This window comes from Lygodium microphyllum, chromosome 21 (genome assembly GCF_053477565.2).
Source record: "Lygodium microphyllum isolate KBCC chromosome 21, Lygodium_microphyllum_v1.1.10, whole genome shotgun sequence".
Lineage (NCBI taxonomy): Eukaryota > Viridiplantae > Streptophyta > Polypodiopsida > Schizaeales > Lygodiaceae > Lygodium > Lygodium microphyllum.
In genome coordinates this window covers 51,382,319-51,406,597 of record NC_141155.1, presented here as the reverse complement: position 1 = coordinate 51,406,597, position 24,279 = coordinate 51,382,319, and the positions used below count along the sequence as shown (strand labels likewise).

At 38.8% G+C, this 24,279-nt stretch overlaps 1 protein-coding gene and 2 pseudogenes across 5 annotated transcripts; 1 reads left to right on the top strand and 2 right to left on the bottom strand.

Moving 5' to 3' along the window:
- Positions 1–7,440: 7,440 nt before the first annotated feature.
- Positions 7,441–11,000, bottom strand: LOC148017997 (transmembrane 9 superfamily member 12 pseudogene; annotated as a pseudogene). 4 transcript variants are annotated; one of them, XR_015687648.1, is made up of 3 exons: positions 10,869–11,000; positions 10,720–10,780; positions 7,441–10,473 (listed from the first exon to the last, which is right to left on the bottom strand). The product of XR_015687648.1 is annotated as a transmembrane 9 superfamily member 12 pseudogene, transcript variant X4 (transcript). The 4 variants fall into 4 exon arrangements; XR_015687645.1 differs by having other exon boundaries at positions 7,442–10,480; XR_015687646.1 differs by having other exon boundaries at positions 7,441–10,480; positions 10,663–10,998.
- A 10,358-nt stretch (positions 11,001–21,358) lies between these two features.
- LOC148017996 (monodehydroascorbate reductase, seedling isozyme pseudogene) lies at positions 21,359–22,374 on the bottom strand (annotated as a pseudogene).
- A 1,168-nt stretch (positions 22,375–23,542) lies between these two features.
- LOC148017995 (uncharacterized) lies at positions 23,543–24,016 on the top strand. The gene is made up of 2 exons (XM_087661536.1): positions 23,543–23,650; positions 23,897–24,016. The coding sequence occupies exons 1-2, from the start codon at positions 23,543–23,545 to the stop codon at positions 24,014–24,016; spliced, it is 228 nt and encodes a 75-aa protein (XP_087517662.1).
- Positions 24,017–24,279: the final 263 nt, after the last annotated feature.

Here is a 24,279-nt window from a genome sequence, read left to right as displayed (position 1 = left end):
TCCCTCTACCCGCTAACAAACCAAATGAGTTGGAATCTAATACCCAAACCACTCCCCTTGCTCATCCACCGACCTCGACTCCTCCACCCCATCCATCATAGCATGTCAACAATATCCCAACCAGATTTTCTCCCTCTCACTCCACTATATATCAAGCTTAGCGGCCAAGTTCAAACTTGTCGCTCAAGACTGCCCACACTCTGGATCCTTTCCAATTGATTGTCCAGCACAAGCAGACAAGGTCAAGCATCCGCTATCCACTAGTAAACATAAAGAGGTTACCATGGAGGAGCCTATCGTACCCTTGAGCGAGAATGACATATTGTCGCCAACCCCGGCTCTGGACTTCTTCGACTTCTCCATGGGTACCATTTCCACCAACCCAAGAGGCAACTCATGGTGGAACACTACAAGGCACTAGAACAACAAAATGCAGATGTGGAGGAGCATATCCAGATGCTTCACCAAGTGGTATTGCACCTGAATCGAGACTAGAAGGTGAAATTTGATCTTCTTTGGAAACACATCCTAAAGGAAGAGTGGGCTAGAGTGGCCCGAGCCATGAATAAGGTTAGCATTTCCCATCCAAGCTAGGATTTAGTGGATCCATGCCCTGTCCCCCCAAAGCAATGATGCATGCCTCTAGCCCCAAGTTAAAGCCGAATAAGAACTGCACCAGAATCTAGAGAACAAATCTCCCAACCCAGATGACCCAGTCCAAGGTCAAAGAGGTAGTGATTCCAATCTTGATGATCCACTCTTTGAAAATACCTCCATCTACACCTCTAACATCATGAAGGTGGCCAATATCACCCAACTTCAAACCCGCATGACTTAGTCCAAGGCCCTCTCTCCTCAAGCACTGGCACCAAATCCATGTCCTCCTAAGTACTAAGTCCCAGCCTAAACTTGAACTGGAAGGAGTCCAAGCCCGCCGCCTTATCCAAAGCACCTTCAAATGGGACCAACTAAAGCAACAAATCTCGCTCAATGCTATCTACTTGGAGAAGCTCACAACAGAGTTCATTTACCACAACATTCCACAATCTCCATTTGGACTTACATAGACCTATGGCTATAGTAGCAACATCTCTAGTATAATCCCTACATCCACCTCCCTACCCAATAGCACCTTGACTTTGGCCCCCACCCAATCCCAACCCACCTCATCCCCTACTACCTCCCTTTTCACCGCCCTTCTCACCCCACCTCTGCTACCAAACCAGTTCCAAGCTAACGATGCACCCAATACAGTGGATGATGGCGACATCAACATGAGTAACTTCGTGGATCAAAGTCCACCATTGTGCTAGTGTTAAAGGCAATAGCAATTAGCAATCTTTAAAGCTAGGAGCCGCCAACGATGCATTAAGGAACTAACGACTGCAAAAGGAGTAAAGACTACCTAGCACGGCACATAGGCAAAGAGAATGTCTCACTACAAGAAATAGCCTATATAAAGAAAGGGAGCGAATCAGTGTTATTGTCGAGCATATGCATAGCCCTAGAGATCAAGTACCAAAGAATCTTCCTGCTTCATGCCATATCCTTCTCAAGTCCTTTCTACTACTCTTCATTGAGTGGCATCGTGAGTGTTGTCTAATAGTAGAGCTTATATTATACTATCCACAATCATTGCATTCGGCACTGGTACTGCCTTAGTCTTGTATCCCTACAGGTATTTAATATCTTTTGTCCCCAAAGATATGTCTTGTTATTGTTCCGATCCCTAACTATTGTATTGATTCTTACTTCAGCAATATATTTTGGATTGAGTATTGAGTATGTTTGGTGTTTGATCTCTATGCTGTGAATATGTATCGCTCTGCAACTTGGGTGCTGAATGTCGAAAGTGATGTCAATGTCTATTTGTGTCAGTTCTGAGTACGCCCATCGTCATTCCTGTGATAGTTGTGGTTGGACATTGATTATACATTTATAGTCATTATGATAGGTTCGTCACCTGATATTGCTATTTTTAATATTAAAAAGCTTGATGGCTATAAGTTTCAACACTAGAATATGCAAATATGGTAAGCTTTGATGCAAAAGAGATAGGCTAAACCATTGAAGTTAAGAGGGCATAAAGCCTAAGCTTTATGATGCAAAGGATTGGGTAGAACTTGATGAGCTCTACAAATCTACTATCATTCTGTTGTCATCAAAGTAGGTGTACTTTATTGTCATTGATACTCAGGGTAGTGCTTATGCATTATGAAAAAATATTTGTTAAGAAAAGTCCTACATCTTAGTTATAATGATTGAAGAGACTTATGGATCTTCGCATAAGGGAGGGTATAGCTATGTCTACTCAATTGTATGAGTTTCATTCCATTTTTAGTGAGCTTGTATCATAAAGCATTCAACTTGTCTCTACTCTCTACTAGATAGTTGGATGATGCAAGATATCGTGTCTCTTTTGATGATTCTGGCATGGAAGATTACATGTGGTCACCTTGTTTTTTCTCAAGGTGCCAAGGCTGGAAACCTCTATTCTTTATTTGTATATGGATATGTTGACCATGTATTGGTTGTGACTATGGTATCGTCGCCTTAGGCACATGTCTTTGAAAGCAATGAGAGTATATGGGTCTGTTAACCATATATTGGTTGTGACTATGGTATTGTCGCCTTAGGCACATGTCTTTGAAAGCAATTAGAGTATATCGGTTTGTTGACCATGTATTGGTTATGACTATGGTATCCTCACCTTAGGCACATATATTTGAAAGCAATGACAGTATTTACTTATCTACAATATATTTTGCCCATTAATTACTCGCATTTTGATTCATGTGATCATTTTCTTTATGTCTGGCAAACGCGTAACACTCATAGAAAGTCTAGCTTGATACACATGGGTGAGCCTCTGGCTCTTGTGCATTCTAATGTATGTGATCCCATGCTCTTTCAATCATTGGGTGGCGTAAAGTACTTTGTAACATTTATTGATGATTATTCGCATAAGATCTAAGATTATCCTATGACGCAGAAATCGGATATTCTCGCTACATTTTAGGATTGTTGCTCTTGTTGAGAACCAATCTCTAGGTAATAAGTTAAATGCCGAAGGTTTGACAATGGGAATGAATGTCTCTAAGGCATTTGAGCAGTTTTGCGATAGATGGCCTATTAAGTGTCAGTTGACCGTCCCATATACCCAACCCCAAAATGGTATTGCAAAGTGCATGGACATGACTATTCAAGAAAGAGTCCATAATATGCTTACTAATATGCTTAGTCAAGCAAGCTTACCACAATACTTTGGGGCTAAGGCAGCTACCATTGCCATGCATCTCATTAATAGATCCCCATACACTACTCTTGGTTGTCAGGTTGTAGAGGAGATATGGTCTACTAGGGAACCTCCGTCGTACACTCATTTGAGGATCTTTGGATATGAGAATTTCTACCCTGTTCCCTAGACAAGCGTAACAAGCAGGATCTAAAGTCTATCAAATGCATCTTTCTTGGATTTGGCAATGTAGGTGTAATGGACTACTACCTTTAAGATCTGCAAGCTTGGAAGGTTATCTATAGCCATGATGTGTTTTATGGAGAGAAAATGCATAAGCAATCTAAGCAAGTAGTTGAGGTACGCATGGTGGTCTTTCAAGAGGAGCCTCGTATTATAATACAACCTAAGCACATAGTTGAGATACACAAGATGGTCGTTCAAGAGGAGACACCTATTAGAGTACAGCCATCTGGATAACCTGCAATTGATGATGTCGTGCCAACTTTTGAGAAGCTCTGCTAGAGCCTCATGTTCTCCAAATCACTATGAGTCCTCTATGGATTATATCATGGTGACAGACTCTACTAAGCCACTTATCTATCAAGAGACTATACTGAGAGATGATTCTCATTCTTGGGAGAGATCTATGAAGTCTGAGTTTGATTCACTGCAGAAGAACCATACATAAGACTTAGTTTCCTTGCATAATAAAAAATATGCATTGTCATACAAGTGGATGTACAAGTTGAAAAGTACCCCCAATCACCCCAAGCCAACATATAAGGCTAGATTAGTTGCAAAAGGTTTTAAGTAGAAAACATCATCTTTAGGTATGTCTTTACCTATGCTAGAGATACCTTTTCTCGGATATTAAGGGTGCAAAAACAGATATCCTTGTCTACCACTAAGACTGAGTATATTACATCCACTCAAGCTTGTAAGGAGACCTTAGGATTGGGCCATTTAGTTACATATCTTGGGATACCGATGACATCTACATTGCATTCAAATTCTATAAGTACTATTTAGTTAGCCAAGAATCCAGTCTTCCATGTTAAGATAAAGCACATTGAGGTACACACTCACTTCATCAAGACAAAGGACAAGTCCATTGAGCTTGTCAAAATCTCAACTAACAAGAATCCTACAAATCTTCTCACTAAAAGTAGCTCAGCACAATATTTTGCCTTCTTGAAAAAGATGATGGACATAGGATGAGATAGTATCTTTCCTCATCCTGTTGTACTCTATGTACATGTACTTTTTCTCTTTTTCTTTCACTCCTCACTGAGGTACATTTGACTTTCAGTGAGACATTGTTGGGGGTAAAGGTACATGTCCCTAGCCATCCATATTTACTCACTATACACTATACATGTACAGCTATATACTACAAGTGACAAGCCCCATCATTATCACTTTCCTCTTTATTCTTTTGGTGCATATTGAATAAGGAAAGATTGGTCACACATCATGACTGTTGGAGTTCCCATATATTGTTTCTCTTACTTTCTCGCTCCATCCACCATAGCTCTCGCCTTGCCCTTGCTTCTCCTTATGTGCTTCCCCTTGGGCTCCACACATCATATAGTGCAAAGAGATCCTTGACCTATTCAATCTAAGCCTTTAGATCCTATAACCAATCTTGTTTTCGCCATCAAATTCATTGAGCTTACTTTCTTGAAGACAAACTTCATGTTAGATTCTCTTGCATCCTCTTCAAAAAAAATTTCAATTTATCTTTCTTTATTGCATACTTGGTTGTTGCGATAGCTTACAGCCATTAGAACTACTGTCAATTATTATTTGTTCACCGCCCAAATCTATGGCAATGTCAAGTGTCTTCTCAACTCCCTTTCCAACTTATACTCTTTTCAAATCAACAAGCAATCACTAGATAAGTTCTTCCTATTGAGAGAGAATAGAAGAGGAGCTCCATATTGTATATAACAAAGTTATAAGGAGCAATAGCCAATACACTCCAATGTGGAGCTCAATTCACCCAACCACCCCTAAGCTATATTCATATACATGAAGAATGCCAATCACAATCATAATCTCTTTTAATCTTCACTCAATCTCATTCTCATTCACAATCTCAATCTCAAAATTTACAAAGAATCACTTGTCTCAATCAATTGTCTTCTGATCGACTTCACGCACTTTGGCAAAGAAGCTTTGTGACAAGAATGTATTTTTTTCAAGAAAACCATGGATATAATCTTCCAAAGTTAGTATACTAATATAAAACAAATCAAAAATCGCAAAAGAAAAGCAAAAGCAACACAATAATATGATTTCTTAATTTCACAAGTGTTGAAAATAATTTATATTTCATTTCTAGAGATTCGCATCTTCAAAACAGTGGGGAGTTTGACCAAGCCTATAAGAGAACAAAGTGCTCTCGATATCCTCTTCAAACTCCATGAGACAGCCTTTGACTAAATTCTGCTCAGATTGACCACAATTTAAGCTTAAAGACAAAACATGTTACTAAGTGCTTGAAAATTTTTGACCAAAAATGTGCAAATACCAAAATGTATCCACACACAAATAACCTTAAAATCACTTCTAAACACTATTTACACAAGCTACAAGAAAATTTTGTACGGTTTTATTAGAACATATCATAGTCTAAAAAAGCTCCAATTAGAGCTCGTAGTTCTATCATTCCCTTTTTTAGTTTCATCACATCCAAAGCATTCACCTCAAGGTCACCAACATGTTTACCTTTATGTTCTATAGCTTGTGTGTATCAAATGCTACCATAGAAATGCTTGAAAGCATTACTCTACTATGCTCCACCATCTTGGGACAAGGTTTGACTCTAGCAATTAGGATCGTGTCTTCAAAGATCACATTGACTTTAATATCTCCATCAATAATCACTACATTGAGTCATTCCTTCCTATGAAATCTTTGCAACTCCATTACATGCATCACCTTCCATCCACATATTTTACAGATATACACACATACAAATGCATACATACATACGTGCATGCATGCAATTCATGGCACCTAGCATGACTTAAGTTGGTTTACTAATGGTGACCCATCAATTGGGGGCCCAATACTTCTATTTTGAATACTTCTAATGGTGACCCATCAGTTGGGTGCCCAATACTTCTATTTTGAATGGATCAATTTCCTTGGTGGATAGCATCCTTTCTGAATCAACCAGGTAGTGAGGGATCATGGGGACCAGGGGCCACCAAGGCCCAATACCATTTTATCAAGATGCCATGATATCCCCACCCACACAAGCTCTACCAATGCTTGACACCAGTGATGCAAGGTAGACGCTTTGACCTATGCACATGACAACATGAGTCATTCAAAATGATGAGCACGTATGACATGACACGAATATACCATATCCCATGGTGTAAATGTGACTATTCTTCAAACTGGGGGAAATTCTCATGCTTGAGAGTTGTTACCATGGTAGCTCAAGGGCATTCGTATGTGATCTCAACAAGGACTAGGATTTACTGTTGCATCCTAGTCTACTGTGATTGGCCATCCCATTTTAGATATATTTCAATTGTATGTGGGACAAGACAAACGTGCCACAAGAGACCCGATGATTTAAAGCCAACAACCTCAAGGCAATTGCAATGTGAAGAAGTTCACAATGCAAGGAGACTTTTGTGAAGCTTGCTACCATACCATGGTACAACGCCACCTGAAGAAGTTGAGCCACAACATATATATAAGTTGGGAGGAAGCTGTCTGCATTGAAGCAGGCTGTTCTCCACTGATTCAAGGCAGGAATAGCCAAGAGAATAAACTTAATGCTCCTGAAGCATAAGCTCAGAAAGTTGATACATTGTCTCTACATCTGAGATAGCATTGTAAGGAGATTTCAGCATAGGAGAGACATCAAAAATATTATAAAGTACTCACACCAAATAACCAAAAAGTGCCTAAGGCAATCTGCAGAGAATCCAGTGTACTAACACGAATGTTTTTTTTCAAACTCTGTGCAACAATCAGTTAACAGTTGAGCAGCCGAACAAGCTCTACATCTGAGCTAGCATTGTAAGGAGATTTCAGCATAGGAGAGACATCAAAAATATTATAAAGTACTCACACCAAATAACCAAAAATGCCTAAGGCAATCTGCAGAGAATTCGGCGTACTAACACGAATGTTTTTTTCAAACTCTGTGCAACAATCAGTTAACAGTTGAGCAGCTGAACAAGCAAATGAACATGCATGCAAGGGACAACACACCCAGTAAAGCCTGAACTAGTTGGGCCCTAATCGAGGCAATTTTGTCATTTTTTCTACACAAGTTACTACATAGGATGTTTCCATCATAGATTGCAATTCTGCTCACGAACCATACTTGATGGCCATTACCGCATAAACTGAGAAAAGCTTGTGCTTCATACCTCATAATGCCCACCCTAAAATGCATTTCACTGGCTATGGAACCTGAAACATTTTGCCTTACATTGATGTTTCACTGTACAAAATGTTCCATAGTAATTGCATGGTTTGAAACAGAATAATAGTGTACCAGTCCAACATTTTTTCAAAGATTCGAACGGTGAAACCATTTAGGCTGAGTCTGCAATCCCCTTCATACTACAACAAAACCAGGTCTATTACATTGTCAAACTTATAATCCTGTGCTTAGAGACGGATACAAAACACTAGAATAAAAATCAAGCCAAATTTTCCACTGACCCACTTTTCTTGTTTGCCATTGAATTCCCAAAACGTGTACCTTGAGAGGGAATGATTACTGGGTGAGCTGAAACCATCTTGGTCCAATGTAATACAAAGCCTCAAGAGCTTTATCTATGGACTTTCACACAAGAACTTTTGAAAAAGTCAGTCTAGAAGCAACAAAAACTATCAGCAGCACAAATACACTATTCTTAATAAATGGAACGTATTATGCTCATATTCATCAACTTCTGGTCAAAAAATACTACAACTTAGATTCTGTGATCCTTAACTACTGCCTGTTTCTTGGAAGAACAGGCATTGCTCTACTCGCCTGTACCAATCACTTGGTGAGCAACAACATAGACAGCAAAAAAAAGTCAAGGAAGGTACTCTTACGGCGGCCACCTTCCAAACCTGACCTCAATCAGATGGAAAATAAGGGAAATATCTCGTCACAAACTGGCTATTAATCAATTTTCACAGATGAAAAGAGATAATGGACGAAACAGAAAGATGTAAGGAATCCAATGGTGCCAGTAGCAAGCATAATGGCCAAAACCATCAAGACTGAGTATCCCAAGTACAGTGCAGTGGAAATGGAACCACTGAGACTTCGCAAATCAAAAACCAGATAGTTGATGGCATATAAGAGAACATAAAGAGCAACTGAGCCTGAGGCAAAGAAGGACTTCCACCACCAGCGCCAATCCTCCACGCATAGATGCATGTATGTGAGTACCACAGAGACTTCAGCGCAGACAATCACAAGTAGGATCAGCACAATAAAAAGGAATCCAAATACGTAATAAAACCTGTGAAGCCAGATGCTGGACATAATGAAGAAAAGCTCAATGAAAAGAGTGCCAAAAGGTAAGGTTCCAGCCCCAAGCACCAAGAGCCATGAAGGGTACTTCTGTTTCGGGATTTCCCTTGGAATCTGATTAGTGCGTACGGGGTACTGAATATGCTCCGCTCTTGTGCCAATAAAGCCTCCAAGTAAGGTCAAAGGGACTGAAATACAAAACCAAAGGGCCAGAAGCCTGAAGAAAAGAGAGATGGGAATAGCACCCGTGCTCTTATTGGCCCAGAGAAGAAAGTTTAAAGCCATGAAAATCCCAAAAGCAATCCCAGGAAAGAAGCAAGCCACACGCCATGCTATTGATCTCCAGCCAGATGTATCTCCTTTCATAGTCCTCCACAACCGCACTGCAACATACCCTGCAGCTATTCCAAGAATCAAATACAGCATAATCATCCCAGAAAGAAGCATTCCTCTTGAAGCAGGAGACATAAATCCAAATGCTGCAAAAAGGATCGTTACAACTGCCATTCCAGTAATCTGAACCCCATCCCCAACCATGATACTCAGCAGCTCAGCATGTGGTGGAGCTCTGAAAACATCCCCAACCACAAGCTTCCATCCAGAAAGTTCCTCTGTCATCTGGGCCTGCACTTCCTTGTCTAAGTCTTCATACTTGGTCAGATCACGGCGTACAGTACGAAGGAATATGACAAAAACTATTCCAGCAAGAAATGTGATGACCATCAAAGAGTTTAGGATTGAAAACCAGTGCACCCGTGCACCTTCCATCTTTAGATATGCATCCCACCGTGACGGCCAGCGAATGTCACTCTTCACAAAGGTTACATCATAGGAAAAGGCAATCCGCTCACCTTCAGAGATACATTGCTGTACGCTATCTTCACAAATTATAGGAGGAATAGTGTCATACATTTGGAGTTTTGCGAGGGCCTCTTTGTCAGCATGGCGAACACTGCAAGGACTCACTTCAAAGCCTACCACCTGAAAGACTGATGAGTTTCCATCACCACCTGAGGCAATTACCTCTAGCCCATCACCAGTGCTCATCGCTGACACAATCCCAGAATCCTCAAACTCATGAATGTGTACAGTAAACCTAAGATGGTTAATGATGCAATGCTGCCTCGAGTGAGTATCATCAAAGTAACCCACTGGAAATCCTGTCCATTGAATCACGAAGTCCCCTATCTTGGTATGTCGGATAGCAGGCAGATTATCCAGCATTATATTCACTTGATACAGGTCATTGATCCGCTGTTTCAAGACTTTTACAGTGTCTACACTGAGTTTCGGAGGCATACAAAGGAAGATGCTGGACCGATTCACGTTCATGTGAAATTTGTAAGGGGAATTCTCTATTCGATCACCCATAAGAAGCTCCCCAAGATTCTCGGGACTATGTTGTTCGCCTTCTTGCGGCCTGCAGTAAGGTAGACTGTAGTAGCTGAAGGGAAGCTCTGTCTCAATTGATGTGATGGAATTCACCATTACCATAAGAGTATCGTTGGTAGCAAATTTCCGCATATAGCTGCCAGGCAAATAAAATGCATCTGCGTCTAACTCAGAACCCCATAGAGCCAAGATGAAGGCACTGCAAATGATGGCAGATCTTGAGGTGCCCATCGCGCAGATCTACGTCAACCAGGCCTTGAAAGTCACCTATGGGATGCAGATCTGAGAGGCCCTGCTAGGCGGCCGGATGTCTCTTGCTTGCAAGATGGCCCATCGCCTGTTCTCTAGACATTTACACAAAACAAAATTACAAAATAAGGATGATCCATTGCCCCGCTATCTAGACAATTACACCGGGGGGAAAAAGCCTAACGGTAAATTTAGGACAGTAAAAGGTAGACTTTCGTTGCTTCAAACAGCCAATCTTTATACATCTGCAGCTACAGTCGAAGTGTTTTAGGGTTACCGGGAAAAACAGTGGCTGTCAGGCAGTGGATGCTTCATCAAACGATCCGAGACTTACCTCAGATCGAGAGGACGCAAAACTATCCGTGCCCTCGAGAATTAATGGTCGATGGGCGCACCTGCATAGCATTCAATTCGCTTCCTTACTGCGCACGCTTAGAGTGCCTTGGCAACTGTCATCCCAGGCGCATGTAAAGAGGCCCTTACCTCCAGGGTTTATTTACACATGGTTTCAGGCGGCGGGGCATCGCCTTTTCCAGTGAGGTACAGGAAAGACAAAGGCCCCGGCAACCTCCATTGCTGGATTTTTAAGTTGTAGCTGTGTGGAGAAGAACTCGGAAACTGAAAGAGATGAATGAAGTACAAAGTGTAATAGGTGTATTTATTTATTAAGTGTCACAAAGTATTGTAAACATCGTGTATAATTGTTAATATGTTGCTATTTTAAATCAAGTTTCTTCTTTTCAAAAATTGATATTGTTTGCATCTCACTAGGTGTCCATATAGGTAGGTTGTTGTAGCTTGCAATAGTTGAATTATTTTTCAGAATCATTTTGTGCTCCAAGTTCTTAGCCTTTTCTATGCTATCCACCATGGCCTCAATGCTAAACTTAAAATTTTCTTTGAATGGTTGGTAGGTTTGGATTCCAGAGATCATGTCATCGTTTGTTCTTTCAATACGACTGATTTTACATGTGGCACCTATAGTAAGGTCGACGTTCTATATTATCATTGCATTCGCTTCGACTGCTATCTCTTCTATCTTGTGGAAGTTCTTGTCTTGTAACGAGCTCTGCAATATTGGCTTTTCAACTGTGTTTGTTTGAAGCTTGATAGTGTGGATCTCTTTGGATGTGTAGTATTTATGTAGAAGATGCTTGCTATATTTATGTACGTCTTCATTGTGTATGCGTATGATTGTTGTTCTCTGGTCTATGAAGTCTAAGACCTCGTTCTCATTAATGATGTATTCCTCCAAGCACTGTCATATCTCTTTTTTAGTTGGATACCGTTGCCTAATCACTTGCAAGAATTGTAGGAATGGTAGGTCTTGAGCATATCAAACTGAAGTGTGGAGGGTGTGGTGTTGTGCATGTGTCCAATATGCTGACAACGTGATGTGATATTGTTGGTAAAAATGGGTCTAATGGTTGCAGATCGATGGCAACTGTGCAAGGTCACTAAACAAGATCATGAGCTTTTTATTAAATGGATTGAGTAGAGAGCCTTGATAGATGGCTATTTGGCATACCATTATGTCAAATGTTGTTCGCGTCAACATTGGCATCTCATCGATGATGACTATGTCTACTTCTCTTAATGCAATGTACCTCTTATTTGTCTCCTGCAATGATACATGATATTGCTATGCATGGATCTATATTTTAAATTGGTAGTGGATTGTGGTTGACAAGCTAGATAGTGTGGCTATAGTTGCTCATGTACTTGATGTTAGTAGCACACTTTTATTCTTGGCAATGAGATTGTAATTGTTGTAGCATATGAGGAAGCTTTCCCCAATGCCTAGTGTGCCATTAATGATGTGAAGGCTAGATTTTGCATTAACGAATTGGTTGTAGACTATTTATTGTTCTAGTATTAAGGTACTACCAAGTATTGTTCTAAACTCTCTTTTTAGCTGCAACATCTTAGTTCGTATTGATGTGACGTTGTTCTAATGCTCAGTTGATGTTGAAGCAATTGTGAATATTACTAGGTTGTCTTTTATGAATTGGATGATCATATTCATTAGCTAGTGGGTCTAGTCTAATGTGAGTAAATTTCTTTGTGTATACTCGATGACATATATTTCAAGGTCTTCCTCATTCATGACGAGATTATGGAGTTGGCACTCTATGTAGACTGATTGTGTTGTATTTTCTTCACTTATCAACTCATTCTCAGATCTAAACATTACTCATTACAATAATGTGTTGAAAAAAAACCTTCAGTTTGGTGGCCTATGTGGAAATCGGTGAATCATATTAGTCTTTTGTGATGTTGGATGATGTTTCCATAAGTGTCTTGTAGATTATATTTGATATCAGATATAGATGTACATTTGGTGATGCTATAGTTTTTGTGATACTCATAGAATGTTAGGTTGTCTAAGCATGATGGTTGGGCACTGTATATGACTTGGTGCATGATGATATTTCCTGTCTGTGTGAGCTGTCATTGTTGTATGCTAGAAGGGGACATGTATATGTATTCGATAACCTTACTTCTTGTTTGTACCGGAATTTGGATGCAATTAAAGGCCGCCTCAATGGGAAATATTGGCTTAGAAAGTGTTGTGAGACAGAGACTATTTTTTGCTTGTTTGAATCCAAGTCTTGCTGAACTAGTCTTTTAGCATCTTCTATATGAATGTGTGATCTACCAAATCGCTCAGCCTTCATTGCATATTTCAACAAGTAGAATGAGATGGATGAATTTGTTACTCATTGAATGTTCATGTGGACCCCCACAAAACTAGTAATATTGGGTGATATGGCACAATATTGTGGTGCTCATCTCCAAGACGCTAGTAGATGTATTGTTGCATTTTAGGATCTATTATTGGTTTTGGATTGTTATATGCAACAAATCAAAATCCATACTTACATTTTGCATAGCTATTAGTACCAATTCTATAGTAGGTGCAACGACACTTATGAAGTTATTTTGCCAAGATAAGGGCTCTTAGTTTTTGTGTCAAACTATATTGATCACCATTTGATGGAATATATGTGTAGATCTCGTTTGTTGTATTATCAATGTTTGCATCATGCAACCATAGGATGACATGTGTATGTAATGAGCCCTTCTGTTGAACTTCATACTTGGCAACATGATGCAAGATGTGCCCTAAACAACTAGCTTTCCCAATGACATATTGATTGAAAAATGTGGAACCTAGTGAACCTAGTGTAAAACAATAGAGCGCACTCCATAGGACAAACTTTCCATGAGAATTGTGGATTGAACTACTTTGCAATGGCTTCCAATGTGTTGATCTCAGCCCATCTTGTACTAGTCACCTCATCTACAAGAGTGAACATAAGGAAAAAGTGAGGCATGCCCCACACATTCACTATTGTGATAAGGTCCTTCAAGTTTCGTCGATGCCAAGAAGGGGACCCTTGTATTGATGCAAGAATGCTATGTCAAAATATATGCCTGATGACTTTCTCAAGGAAAATGTTCTTATTCACTCGCTTATATTGTCAATGTCTCTTTGCAAGCAAGTATTGCTTGTGTTGTTTGCAATCAACACCACTTGTTTTAGTTGGTATAAGATTAGGATGTAGGGCTTATGTAGGGTATAGACAGAGAACAATGTTGATGTGTGCATCTTGATGTATTTACTAAGATATATACTACCATTGTATGTACCACGTCCAAGTGGAAAGAGGAATGGAAATAGCACATTCTCTAATGCGATATCTGGGCAAGATGAGCCTATTGCAAGTAAGTCGTTGTTTTGGACGTTGTTGTTCTTTGTAGAAGCTGGATGTTGTCCTAGTGGATTATGTATGCAAACTCATGTTGATTGGCCTTTTGAAATGCTTGTCATTTGTTGGCAAACTCAACTATGTTGTTGAGTAAAGTATAACCTACTTCATTTTTTATTTGTAACATTGGATCAAATGGGGATCTTTCACAATGTTGTTCTAGAATCCTTTCAATTAATTACTTACTAAGAACACAAATACTTGTCTTTGGATGTTCATGTTCTGTAATTGTGTTGTACTTTTGGATAACTGGATTATGCATGATACTGAATACAAATACATTAGTGACGGTAAACGTTGTCAAGTTAAGTCTCATGGATGGATGAGAAAGCTGTGCATCATTCCAACAAGCCAAAGGATTGTTAAGAATTGATCCATCGATCCAATGTTTCGTTTGCGATTGCCATGGTTGTTTTGGGGACTGGCATGGAGACATCAATGATGCTTAGAAGCTATAGTTGTAGTAGTTTAGCGTGCAGAATCCTTTTTGTGTAGTTTGGCAATAGGACCACTATGTATTTGTTCTAGTCTTTATTTGCATGACACAGTGCACACCTTGCCACAATGATGTCAATCGTGTGTTGTTGGCATGCAAGAATCAGGATGATGCTTGATAAAGCTGTCATAGCTTGCATTTGTTTTATATATGTGTTACTTGTTTGTGAGCTTGTAGATTGATGATGCATCTTGACTACTCCACAAGTTGAACATATTGTTAGTGTGCCAATGATGCTTGCATATTCTATTACCCAAGATAATTCAATTTTGTGTATGTCATACCAACTTGTAGCATATGGTCTTAGTGTTGTTTTTCTAGAAGCCATAATTTTCATTTTCCTAGAAGACCTTAATGATGACCTACGATTGGGCATCTACATGGAATCCATTACTATTATAGGATAATGTATATTTATGTGTTATTGATTGAATAGTCTCTTACATCTTAATTCATATGCATGAAATAACTAGAAAATGTGTTCAAGCATAGCTATGCAAAATGAAATGACGTCTTTGAACTATACTTATGAGTTTTTGGAGCTAATTAGATGTTGTTAGGAACTTGTCGTATAGCTTGGCACGTTTTGTTGATCAAGAGTACCTTGGAAAATAGAAAATGGAAAACCAAAAAATTGCATAATCGAAGTCTGAGATGTGGTGTTTTCTATGTTTGTCTTTTTTTTAAAACATATTATATTTGAGATTGAACGTATAAGTTTGTAAAAGTAAAGCATCAAGAAAAAAGAAGACACAAGCATACTATAGAAGTAGCATGTCGAAGAGCTAGCATAAGTCTCATCATTGTTTTATGATCATGGGGAAAGGTCCCATTCCCCCATCTTTTGAGAAGGTGTGGACTTTTCTTTGCTTTGCTTTTCTTTCCTTTACTATTGATTATGACAAAATGGGAAAATATAGAATCTAACCTTGTCAAAGATTGTATATATCATGATTGTTCCTGCCTTTGCTAAACTTAACCCTGTAATGATCAAATGGAAGCAAATGAGCAAACTACATTAATTCTAAGTAAACAATTAAAAAAAATAACAATATAAATACTAAAAGTATTAGTAAACTTAACTATATGTAGATTAAGTTTTAATTGAATTACACTAATTAATTGTAATAATTACCAAGTTAAATTAATTATGATCACTTCTAACTAATTCATGATATTATAATTTCGCTTGCTATAATTATTAAGTAATTAACTAGTGAATCACTAATCACTATTATTAAATTATAAATAATTAAAATAATTATTAAATAATAATTTTAATCATTTTATTAATTAATATTACTATTAATTAACTCATTGTAATATAATTACCATTACTATGATTATAAAGTAATTGAGTACTAAAATATTTAACTAATTATTATTAGTATAGTAAAGTAATTAATTATTAATTTATTTAACTAATTCTAATTATTAGTAATTAATTAATTATACTATAATTACGATCACTATAATCATAAAGATATTAACTTATAATCAAAAAATCAATCTAATGTACTAATCAAAACTATATAACAATCCCCCACACACATGTCGCACTAGTAACTAATTAATAGTCTAACTAACTATTAAATAATTATACAAATATTTCTAACAAATTAACAATTAAACTACTAATTGACTAATATTAAGTGAATTAACTAGTTAATAATCTAAATAATTGTCACTAATAACTAACTAATTAATCATTAATAATCCTAACTACTAACCAATTAATAGTCTAATTAACTACTCATTAAAACTAATTAATTATTTATGTACTTCCAAGGCTTAACTATCAAAACTAACTAATTAATACTTAAGAATCCTAACTAGTAACTAATTAATAATCTAATTAACTACTAATTAAAACTAATATTTATTTATTTATTTATTTTCAAAACTTTGTAATTAATTAAGTACTAATAAAATGCAATACTATTAATCAATTAATATGTAAGTAGTTGTTAATTATTAATAAATAAATAATTAAGATATACTTATTTGTTATTTAATAATAATAATAATAATAATAATAAATCAATACTAACTAAATTATTAACTAACTAATTGCACATTAATTAATTAATTGATGTGTAGCTAACTATTAATTATAAATAAATATTTAATAATAATAATAATAATTGACACTAAATAAATTGTTAACTAACTAGTCACACACTAACTAATTGCTAATTAATCTAACTAAATTGTAAACTAACTAATCACAAGAATTGACACTAACTATATTATTAACTAACACTATAAGTATACAGGAGTATAGCGACAGCTATTTCCAACGCAAATTAGTGGCGTTGCTATTTGCATCACAAATAGCGACAGTACTCCGATGAAAAAAAGCGGATTGAAACTCGAGCACGGCATTTTGCGCGAACGAACGAAAGATGGAGTGAAAGGAAGAGCGAACTGCATCTTGCGTTTGAGAGGGAGAGGGAGAGAAAGGGAGAAAGAAGGAGAAGAAGAGCTTCTCACTGTCGCTGCCACCGTTTGCAAAGAAGAGGAGGAAGTATACGGAGGGCGAAGAGGAACCGCCGTCACGAAGAGGAGCCGCCGAATCCATCCTTGGGCCTTTGCGGTGAGTGCATTGTTCCCTCTTGGTTTATTTTCGTTTTTTCACTTTTTTTTTTGCTTGTTTTTGTTAAAAATGATGCGTATTGAGAGAGAAAGAGAGGAAATGAGAGAGCGAGAGGAAGAGAGAAAGAGAAAGAATGAACGAGAGAGAGAGGAAAAAAACATTAAACATAATAAAGAAAGAGAGAAAGAGAGAGAAAGGGAGAGAACGAGGAGAATGAATGGATAAAAAACAAAGAGAGGGTAAGATCATGTTCTTTAATTTATTTTCTTGTTTGTAGTAGTAGTAATAGTAGTAGTAGTTCTTTAATTTCTTCTTTTCTTGTTTGTAGTGGTTCTAGTAGTAGTAGTAGTTCTTTAATTTCTTATTTTCTTGTTTGTAGTAGTAGTAGTAGTAGTAGTAGTAGTAGTAGTAGTAGTAGTAGTAGTAGTAGTAGTAGTAGTAGTAGAGAGAGAGACAAAGAGAGGGTAAGATCATGTTCTTTAATTTATTTTCTTGTTTGTAGTAGTAGTAATAGTAGTAGTAGTTCTTTAATTTCTTCTTTTCTTGTTTGTAGTGGTTCTAGTAGTAGTAGTAGTTCTTTAATTTCTTATTTTCTTGTTTGTAGTAGTAGTAGTAGTAGTAGTAGTAGTAGTAGTAGTAGAGAGAGAGAGAGAGAGATGTTTTGTTAAAAGAAACGAGAGAGGGAGAGGAAGAGAGAAAAAGAAAGAAGGAACAAGAGAGAGAGGGAATAAACATACAACATAATAAAGAAAGAGAGAAAGAGAGAGAGAGAGAGAGAGAGGGAGGGAGAGAAGAGAATAAATGGATAAAAAACAAAGAGAGTGTAAGATCTTGTTCTTTAACTTCTTCTTTTCTTGTTTGTAGTAGTAGTTGGTGGCGAGGTCTGGTGCAATACCACGAGACAAGAAACACTCCCCGATATACATTAATTTGTGGGTGGGTGGAGACTTTACATACATTAATTTTGTTGAGTTACAAGAGAAGAAATCCCTTCTCAAACAATTTAAGAAAGAAAAAAAGATGATAATAAAAACAAATTGTTTGTCATAAGGTAGACCAAATGGAAAATGATGAAGGTCATGATGTTCAAGATTGCGAGGCGTATCTTAATTAGTGTGTCCCATGTCCTTGCTCTCAATGTAAGCTGAAAATTAGATGAAAATGTTGATTGTCTATAGAACACGTACGACGCTTCGGTGAGTTTCAATCAAAGATCATTGATCAGGCGATCTCAAATTTTGAGCAAACGGTAAGAAAAGTGTATATCAATCATGCATTGTATTCGCAAACTAATTGAATATCATATACAAAAACATTGGGTGTGGCTGACAAATTTACTACAGGGAGGTGACATCTCATCCCAAGGAGGAGTGCACCCTTTGCGGCCAATTAGAAGAGTTCGTGGGTGTGCGATGGATGGAGTGCATGAGCCAATCCACCACTTGGGAAGGTACTTCCCAATCTATACTGTCAATATCAGAGGAGACATGCAGCCTTCTAGACTTTCCTACAATCTTGGAGCTTGAGATGGAGGCAATGATCGATGCATTGATGCCCATGGATGTTGAGACATTTGATCAGCTTAGAGAGGAAGCATCCATACCATTATATGATAGGTGCCGAGTATCTCGCCTGAAGACATTGCTTGCACTTCTAAGTGTGCAAGCAAAATATGGGTGGAGCGATGCGAGTGTGACCGAGTTGTTCAGGTACCTTGTACGTACTCTTTGTTGATTTATTTTCGACACTATCATTAAAAAAAATTGTGCTTTTTAAAAGTATTTTATGATTTTTTTTCAGGTTACTAAAGTATCATATATTGTCACTTGCAAATACCATACCTGAGTCTCGTGATGTTGCGCGACATGTTTTAGGAAAGCTTGGCATGGACTACAACAACATCCATGCATGTATCAATGATTGCATACTGTTTCTAGGAGAATACAAGACTATGGAGACATGTCCAAAGTGTGGTGCTCACAGGTATCCACAGGACTTGCAAGGGCAAACCATCCCTCAAAAAGTTCTTAGATAATTTCCACTTATCCCTCGCATAAACCACATGTTTCATACGTTCGTCATGGCGAGCTTGACAATGTGGCATGCACAGAATAGATCCATAGATGGAGTTCAACGAATATCAGCGGATTCACTCGCATGGAGCCATATTGACTCTACCTTTCCAGGCTTTGCCCGAGAGCCAAGGAATCTTCGGCTCGGTATTGCTATGGATGGCGTGAATCCATTTGGTTTGCGCTCAACTTCTTACAGTGTGTGGCCCACAGTCCTTGTCAACTACAACATCCCTCCATGGCTTTCTACGAAGACAAAACATCTCATCCTTAGCTTGCTCGTTCCTAGCTGCTACAAAGTCAAAAATATGGACGTGTATCTTCGTCCATTAGTTGATGAGCTTAAGATTTTGTGGGAGGAGGGGGTCACCATGGAAGATATGAGCAAGCATGATGATTGATGGTCCAGCCGCCGCCAATATTTGAGTCATTCTCATGTGGACCATGCATGACTTTCTGGGACTCGGGAAGTGCTTAGGTAAGTAGGTTTCTGTTCTCGTTGGTAATATCTATCATAGCTCATTATCGAAGGGTTTTTGAAAGCAAAGTCGTGACCACAGAGGTCCTTGAGAAATTCCAAGATAGAAGATCAATCAAGCAAATAAGCAAGATGAGAAAATGATGTCAAGTCTTTGTTTTTATTTCTACCAATAACTAAAGACGAATAGAAAGCCAAATCAGCTTATAGTGGCAACCTCCACAACCTTCATATTTACATTCCAACAACTCTTCAGAAGAGTGATGAGACAAACAGCTTTCTAGCTTAGCAACTCCCTCTTTTACATCAGAAGAGTTGAACTCTGTTATGACAGCATGTTCTTTTGATTCAGACAGGTAATTATTGTCTATGTTCACATCCACAGTCTTTGAGAATCCTGAACCCAATTTGGGACAACAATGCTGTATATCTCAGCTCTTAGAATAGCTAAAAGAGCCTATTTAGGGGTGCAGCCTTGGCAAGGAGAAGTGAGCATTCATGTCACAAGACCTTCTCCAAAAACACCTTGAATCCAGTAATCCAGCACCAGACTGTACCACGTTACATAAATGGAGCTCTCTACTAAAGCATTAGAGGTCAATTGCAAGAGTGAATGATGCCTCCATACAGCAAACTAAAGTGACCAAGTTTGTATGTGAGGGTCTTGCTGAAGTATAGACAGAATTGGCTTTGTGTTGATTTCAAAATAAAAATCATCAGTAACTGCTTGCTGGCATAGCAGGTAATGTCCACCACAACATTTCTCCAGATGCAGAAAAAGAGTGGCTCATTTGGTAAGCATCATTCTCACAAACTCCTCATAATTTACTTGTCCATCATCATCTACATCTACCTTACAAATCATCTCATCCATTTCATCATCTGTCAACTTCTCTCCAAGATTCGTCATCACGTGGTGCAGCTCTGCTATACAGAAATAAAGCCATTTTGTTCTTTATCCAAAACCTTGAAGGCTTCCTTTAATTACTCTTTAGATTCAGTGTCCATTTCCATCCGCATCAACCTCATTGATCATCTCTTGCAGCTTAGCCTCCGTTGGATTCTGGTCAAGGAATTGCATCACAGTTTCCAATTCTTTTGTGGTAATGTTTCCGTCCCTGTTTTTGTCGAACAAATTGAACGCCTCTTTGAATTCAGCAATCTGCTTACTCACTGTTGAGGCCGCAATTTTGACTGATTACTGGATACAGTCTTGAAGATCCAAAAGCACAATTTAAATGTCGTGAGGCCTAATTAGGTTGCTAGATGATAAAATTCACTGGGCTTTCTGATTAAGGGTGTCGTGGTCCCCTATTAAAACTACTCTGCATCCGTGCAAAAGCCAGAAACTCACGGCTATCATCAGAATGTGCTCACAACTCTGTAGGCCCTTCCTCAACAAGCTTGACCAGCCTTTCAACCTGCTCCTAGATTGCCAGCTTGACACATCCTCCTCCCCCCGTAATGTCCCAAAAGCTTTTTTTTCCCTTTGTTTTTCCATCCCTTGCTTTCTCTTCCCCGATGCTTTTGCGTTTCTCCTCCAGAAATACGGTTCCCCTCAGAAAAGCGGGCCAATTTCTCCAACACCAACCATAACCACGTCAGCTGACAATTCTCGCCCATCTTTGAGCTTCACTACCTTAACATTTCCAGATGCATCACTCTCAAAGCCAGTGGCAACTGTTCCCTTCGCAATCTTTACACCCTTATTTGCATAATAGCCCTCATAAAAGGCTGCTATCTCTGCTGTGAAAAGGTGAGGCATGCACCATGGCTCTGGATAGACCATTGTAACGTTGAACTTATTCAGGACCAAAGCTGCTGCAAGTTCCAAACCAATGTAACCACCCCCAACTATTACAGTTGACCTGCCTTCTTTTCCATGAATACCCTCCATCAGAGCATCTGCATCAGTAATCTCTCTCAAATAGTAAATGCCTTTGGCATCTGCTCCTTGAATGCCAAAATCAATCAGCTTGATGAATGTGGCCCCTGTTGCTATAATCAGAGATCCATAGGTGAAAACAACTCCAGGGTTTTGCTGGCAAGGTCGACCTTAACCACTTCAGTACTAAGCATAAGTTCAATGTTTTTCTCGGAGTACCATTCAGGTAGTAATCTTTCTCCTCTACTGCCAACACAAGTATGGAATCCAAGAAGCCTTGCAACACCTTCTGGAAAAAGATAAGCTTTGCTCAAAGCAGGCCTTTGAATGTCAACAAGTAGGTGACTTTGCTTGGTTTAATGCCCTCATCAAGCATTTTGTCATACTGTTTAAGAGCAGAAATACCATCACTGCTTCAGACATATGCACCAACCATGGCTGTCCATGCAACTGCATTGTGGACTGGTAATATATCAATCAATTAGCATGCTTCCTCTAGACTATCATGCTTAGCATACATATCGACCAGAGTATTATAGATAAGTTCCTCTTGCTCCAAACCCCTCTCCACTTTACTGCCCACACAAAACAAAATACAAACATAACAACTAAATATGTACAAAGTAACAAATGTCACACACACAACTTTTTGGTGGATTCCACACCTCAGATGCGTAGCAGTACGACATCGTTAAAATTTATATTCACTGGATAGAGGTGTTGGGACATATCTGTTTACCTCAAGTTATCATGCATGTCTATTGTGTGGGCCACAATTAGACTCCCGAAAGTCACAAACCATGAAGAAGATGGTATATCAAGGACACACCCCTTTCTTGCCAGAGAGTCATGAACTCAAGGAAGGTTTTCTTGGACGACCTCTAGCATGTATGAACACCCAAACGGAATGTGACGATTCTCAGTTTTCTACGAGTTGCCGTATTGAACCCACTTACAGATCAACCACTTGTTGGATCCCATGCATATTTTCAAGAATGTGGCCAGCTTACTATAGGATCACATCACAGGAAAGAGAGACACTGCAGGGGCACGAATGGATTTGAAGGAGGTAGGCAAGATGGATGTGCTTTGGCCGCAGTCGAGTGCTGATGGTCGCTTGTAGCTATCTCGCGCTCCTTGGGTTTTGTCCACTAAAGAAGAGCGCATTATGAAGCAAATTATCAAGTCTATCCACACTCCGACGGGTACGATACGTTCTCTCAAGTCTGCATTTTCTAAAGACAACCAATTATCAAGGCTAAAATCCCATGATTGTCATAAGATATGTCAGGTTTGTACTACTAATGGATTGTAAGTGGCATGCGTATTTTGCTATTTGGAGTGTAGTTGTTTATAATACTTCCTCATTTGTGGCAGTTTTTACTACCGATCGCGATCGCAGGATGCCTTACTCCAAAAATACGCGGGACGATTTACAGGTTGTCAAATTTAGTGCAATGGATCTCACAGAAAGAGATCAAGATATCCTCTATTGAATCTACAAGGTGGGGAGCAGTGGAGACGATCTGTCTCTTTGAGAAATACCTGCCCACCAGCATGCTCACAATACAAATCCACCTTCTTGTGCATCTTGTAGATGAAGTGGAGATTGCTGGACCTGTCCATACGTGATGGATGTTCTTCTTAGGGTGCTTCATGAAAAACCTGAAAGGCTTTGTGTGACAACGAGCTCGGTCAGATGGTAGCATGGCTGAAGGTTGGTTGGTGTCTGAGATGTTAGTGCATATTTCACAGTGGCTACCAACGGTGGATTCAAATAACAGTATGCTATGGTCACTGAAGGACGATGATAGACTGACCGGAGATGTGGTGGTTGGTAATGGGATAGAAAAAAGAATGGATGTTGTAATGGAGGAGAAAGTGAATCACTTTTGTATGTTGCACCATGTCTCCATGGAGACGTGGCTCGCTAGGTACGAGCAATCCAGGAAAGATATGGAAGAAGCGCGATCTGAATTTCGATGTAGTACATACCATCAACCAATTCCTGAGGGCATGGAGGAGATGCCGCGGTTTATGTCAATGCGATGGTTGCATGGATCTTTGACCGTAGCATCTCGCGAAGGAGCGGAGGTCTCAATCGAGGAGTGGGAATTCTCTCGGGGATGTAGTCCAAAGGTGACGATGTGTTTAGGGTTTGTCGTATCTACATTTTATATGCGACAACTAATTGAGTGTTTCAATGTACAGTACAAAATATATAGTGCGACATGGTCGCACAGACGACATTTCCGCATGGAGCGTATCGATAAAATGCGCTCAACAATAGATTGTGGTATCATGGCAAAGTTTGAGCAAGAGAGCCAATGACGAGCAATGGATCCAAACACCGTTATAGATGAGATGGAGTATTTTGGGAACTTGCAAAGTATTATCACGGTGGATTACCATAGCTTCTCCATGATCCTATTCGATGTGCAGTGGTTCAAAGTGGCACTTGAAGGAGCTAGAGCAAGTTTGACGAGGCCCATCTGGATTTCTCAAAATAGATTTAAAAAAAAAGACTTATTTGCACGACACGTTTGTATTACCGGCCCATTGTGAACAGGTACATGAACTCATGTTTTTTTAAA